We start from the raw sequence: 5,000 nt of genomic DNA, 5'->3' as shown, positions 1-5,000 counted from the left end.
AAAGACTCATCAGCTGTGTCCAGTGTGTGTGTGTGTGTGTGTGTGTCTGTTTGTGTGTGTGTGCGTGCACAGTATGTATGTGTGTGTGTGTGAGTGTCTGTGTCTGTGTGTGTGTGTGCGCGTGTGTGTGTCCGTGTGTGTACATTATGTATGTGTGTGTGTGCGCGAGTGTGAGTGTGTGTGTCTGTGTGTGTGTGTGTGTGTGTGTGCGCGAGTGTGTGTGTGTGTGTGTGTGTGTGTGTGCGAGTGTGTGTGTGTGTGTGTGTGTGTGTGCGAGTGTGTGTGTGTGTGTGTGTGTGCGTGTGTGCGTGCGTGCACAGTATGTATGTGTGTGTGTGTGCGCGAGTGTGTGTGTGTGTGTGTGTACCTGCTACTGTGAAGCGGTCCATGTAGTTGAGCAGGTTGATTAAGCAGAGCACTCCCACGGTCATCTTTGCTCTGCAGTCCGACACTCCACTGGCTGGCTCCTCCTCCTGTGGCTGCTCAGACTCCTCCCCCGCCTCACCAGACTCCTCCCCCTCCACATCATCAGAGAAGAAGGGGGTGGTGTCTGCACTGGGGTCCGCCATCACTGTTGCTACACAACCAGACAACAGGCTGATTAGAACCCTGTAGCTACGCAACAGACCAATTAGAACTCTGCTACTAGGCAACCAGACAACAGGCTGATTAGAACCCTGTAGCTACGCAACAGACCAATTAGAACTCTGCTGCTAGGCAACCAGACAACAGACTGATTAGAACCCTGTAGCTACGCAACAGACCAATTAGAACTCTGATGCTAGGCAACCAGACAACAGACCGATTAGAACCCTGTAGCTACGCAACAGACCAATTAGAACTCTGCTGCTAGGCAACCAGACAACAGACCGATTAGAACCCTGTAGCTACGCAACAGACCATTTAGAACTCTGCTGCTAGGCAACCAGACAACAGACTGATAGAATCTTGCTGCCAGACGACCAGAACAGAAGAAAGGGGGATGGGGGGGGTGATCTAATCAGAATTTATTTCTACATATCACATGGGTAAAAATCAAGCGCACACACACACACACACAGAGACGGAAATTAGCTACAGATGAGCCAGTCAAAGACTCTTTAGTTTAACTGTATTCACCGCCTCTGACCCAGTCCTCCTCACAGCTCTTACACACCCAGACACACACACACACACACACACACACACACACACACACACACACACACACAGCTACTCGTGATGCAAATTAATGACACCACTATCACGTGAACACTGTTCAGGGTGAGTGTGTGTTTTTGCCGTGTGTGTGTGGCGTGTGTGCGGCGTGTGTGTGGCGTGTGTGTGGCGTGTGTGCGGCGTGTGTGCGGCGTGTGTGTGGCGTGTGTGTGGCGTGTGTGCGGCGTGTGTGTGGCGTGTGTGTGGCGTGTGTGTGGCGTGTGTGTGGCGTGTGTGCGTGTGTCAACAAAGGAACGCTAAAGTAATTTCCCAAAGTTTGCCGTGTTTCTTTAAAACGACTCCAGTCCAGTTTAGTGCAGTGTTCACAGTGACCCATGCAGGGCGGGAAGAGCACTAGTGTGTTAGTGTGTGTGTGTGTGTGTGTGTGTGTGTGTGTGTGTGTGTGTGTGTGTGTGTGTGTGTGTGTGTTCCCTAACACTCCTAGACGGCCTGAACGCACCATCAGCATGTGCACAAGACTGGCAGCCAAGTCCCAATGCAGAGCCTGTGATGCCCTCACACTTATACGGGCAGCCGAGTCCCAATGCAGAGCCTGTGATGCCCTCACACTTATACGGGCAGCCGAGTCCCAATGCAGAGCCTGTGATGCCCTCACACTTACACGGGCCGACTGTCTGGAGCTACGCCAGTCTATGCCAGTCTGTGTCTGGGTTCTTCTGCGGGGAAGTCTGTGTCTGGGCCAAGTGCTTGTATGAAGTGGGCACATATCTTTGCCATGGCGACAGGCCTTCAATGCCAGTCGCCTAGATACCCTACAGTCAAATCAGCGACGTCTGTTCTTATTTTGCTGAGACTGCAGGGACACGTCACACACATCTGCTGTGTCCCTCTTCCCTGAGAACGTGACATCACACACACCTGCTCTATCCTCCCTGAGAACGTGACATCACACACACCTGCTCCCTCCTCCTGAGAACGTGACATCACACACATCTGCTCCCTCCTCCCTGAGAACGTGACATCACACACCCTGAGAACGTGACATCACTACCGGTGAGGACAAGACAACATATGGTGCAAATTCCTGAGTAATGTTGCTGGGCAATCACATAACCGGATGTGTGAAGGGATGATGGGAATTTGAAATCTACTACACCAGGAAGTGATTCTACTGCACCAGGAAGTGATTCTACTGCACCAGCAAGTGATTCTACTGCACCTAAGGTGCCTCTCATTTAGAGTTTATACGTCCTCCCTCGCTCCTCGGGCCTCGATCCTCACTGATGTACATAAAGAATGATGGGGCGGCAACAATGATAGTCTATCCCTTCGTCTATCTTTCTTTATGTAGATCAGTAAGGATCGAGGCCAATATCAGAGGGCCAATAGCGTGTCCAGGAACACGTGTCTATCACCAGACCACGCTCTCACACACACACACACACACACACACTCAACACTAATCTGGGGAGTCTGCGCTGTACCTGCACTCTAGACTGGCCATCACCAGACCACGCTCTCTCACACACACACACACACACACACTCAACACTAATCTGGGGAGTCTGCGCTGTACCTGCACTCTAGACTGGCCATCACCAGACCACGCTCTCTCACACACACACACACACACACACTCAACACTAATCTGGGGAGTCTGCGCTGTACCTGCACTCTAGACTGGCCATCACCAGACCACGCTCTCTCACACACACACACACACACACACACACACAACACTAGTCTGGGGAGTCTGCGCTGTATTTGCACTCTAGACTGGCTACCACCAGACCACGCTCAATCTTTAAACACTCAACACTAGTCTGGGGAGTCTGCGCTGTATTTCTACAGCACAAGAGGCGTGATCAATGGGCATAGTTCAAATGACTCTGTACACATCTGGATAGTCCTTTAACCAATCAGACCAACGATCCGGGTGTGCCTGATGGATGAGATAGTTTGTGTTCCAGCAAACGTGGACAGGAAGCAGGAGAGATAGATGTGCAGGGTTCCAGCCTGAGCTGCAGGGCCAAATCCCATCGCCGGCAGATCAGGCTACTTGTAGCCTACTCTGCACAATGACAAAGTTAAATCAAATCTAATCTAATCTCATCAGCATGCTATGACACCAAGATGCACTGTGGGGGGGTCACGAGTTTAATGATCTCTACCGCAAATGCCAATGCTGAATCCATAGAAGCAGCGGGGGAAATTCGCTTGAGAGTGCGTTTAGTTGTTATTGGTGATCAGATTATCGGGCCGTGGTCAGACCAGATAGACTGCTCGTCAGCAGGACCTTGTGCTGATAGATTAAGGACAGGTCACTCGGGCTGAACGCTAATGTGCTAACGTACCTGCGCAGATCAAAGAGTAGACAGCAGATTGTGCAGCAGCAGTTTCAAGTTCCTGGTGATAACGTCATGGCTGGGCCAGTCGAGGGATGACAGACAGTCAGGAGGATCTACGTTAACTGAAACTCCTGACTCAATGATTTCGCAACTGCGGCCTTTAAAGACCCTCACACTTTAGAACAAAGCACACATCAAACGGCAACTGTTACCCGTTTGCAAAAGGCGACAGGAGAAAGATGGTCAATTAGACGAAACTGAGTTGCTTGGCAATAATGTTAAATCAGTTGAGTTGACTTCAACTTATGAGCAACATGGACGCCCCCCAACAGTGCTCCGAAATCTAGTTGGCATCATATTTGAAGGACACAAGCAACAATCATCCACCCGTCCAATCATCTATGCGTCATCTATCATCCATGATCTGGCAAACGGGGACGCTAGGTTGTTATCTAGACTAATTGCGGATAAGTTTAACAAAGTGGCGAACATAATAGCGTACGGTATCCATACTACGTTACTTGACAAAGAACTCCACAGACAGACACCACAGAGTCGTTTTGAACACGAATGGAAATAATGCAAAACACAACTGGCTGTAGAAATGTATGAAGGCATGTGGAGCAGTCCTGGCTGTAATATGCTACTTTAAAGTTTACCTGGTTAGGGATGAACCCCGATGCAGAGTTCCACTGGCGTCCTCGCTGGGCGCGTTGAGAAATAGTCACTGCTCCGCCGTTTTGCAATGATTACGTGTATTTTCTAAGAACCTTAGCAAACCACTCAAGTCCACATTCTCATCTACATATGTTTGACACAGCCGTACTAAACTAAATTCAGCAAACTGCTCTCATTTCCCAGGTGTCGTCTCGCTTCTGTCTCTTCTACCGATGTTTTGTTTTTAGCTCCGCGCCACCATTTTGTTTTTTTCGTCAGCATTTCCGCTCTCCGTCACATGACTGCTGCAGACAGGTTGGTCAACACCGAAAACTCGCAGTGTCAGCGCTGTGCATGGTCACTTCATCCCCACGCCAACTCCTGATCGTTTTATTGCAAACAACATAATTTGGCTGTTAATTAACTTCCATGTGCATATGTATGGACCCCAAAAGCTGCTTAAAGCCAGGCGTGATAAATAGCACTTTTAGCGATACACACAAATACGCTACAAAACCAGAACCAAAACTGCCGTTTTAGCATTTCAGACTTCTTCGTGCCCTCGAGAGTTTAACAAGTGCCATAAATCCAAACGCCATGTTATTTTATTATTGCGAGATACGCCTCAAAGACGGCAGCTTTTCAAGATACATATCGAAGATGGCAGCTTTTCTGTAATAATTTAATTTCAGAAGTCAATCAACAGGTAAGCATGCTAAGACTCAAACAGAAAACATTTTCAAGGAAAATCCCCCAGTATTTAACTTTATTTCATTACAAATGACATATTACAAATTGTACAATATTTAAATTAATGAAATCCAGTTATTGATTCTC

The 5,000-nt window shown here is 48.7% G+C and overlaps 2 protein-coding genes across 5 annotated transcripts in view; both read right to left on the bottom strand.

Moving 5' to 3' along the window:
- Positions 1-4,451, bottom strand: part of spns1 (SPNS lysolipid transporter 1, lysophospholipid) — a 19,876-nt gene extending 15,425 nt beyond the window's left edge. Inside the window, exons 1-2 of one of the 2 annotated variants that reach the window (XM_062526687.1) lie at positions 4,166-4,451; positions 368-577 (exon numbers count right to left, since the gene is read on the bottom strand). In XM_062526687.1, coding sequence (XP_062382671.1) covers positions 368-569 — 202 coding nt within the window. In that variant the 5' untranslated portion in view covers positions 570-577; positions 4,166-4,451. The remainder of the gene's footprint in view (positions 1-367; positions 578-4,165) is intronic. The other variant, XM_062526685.1, reaches the window with a different exon arrangement.
- Positions 4,452-4,896: 445 nt separating this feature from the next.
- The window catches only part of nfatc2ip (nuclear factor of activated T cells 2 interacting protein), a 5,671-nt gene continuing 5,567 nt past the window's right edge, over positions 4,897-5,000 (bottom strand). For all 3 annotated transcript variants that reach the window (XM_062526668.1, XM_062526667.1, XM_062526666.1), the window contains exon 9: positions 4,897-5,000. This exon is cut by the window's right edge and continues 285 nt beyond it. The gene's annotated coding sequence lies outside the window, so the exon portion shown is untranslated.

This window comes from Sardina pilchardus, chromosome 22 (genome assembly GCF_963854185.1).
Source record: "Sardina pilchardus chromosome 22, fSarPil1.1, whole genome shotgun sequence".
Classification (NCBI taxonomy): domain Eukaryota; kingdom Metazoa; phylum Chordata; class Actinopteri; order Clupeiformes; family Clupeidae; genus Sardina; species Sardina pilchardus.
The sequence above is the reverse complement of the archived record's forward strand: the minus strand, read 5'-3'. Positions and strand labels throughout refer to the sequence as shown.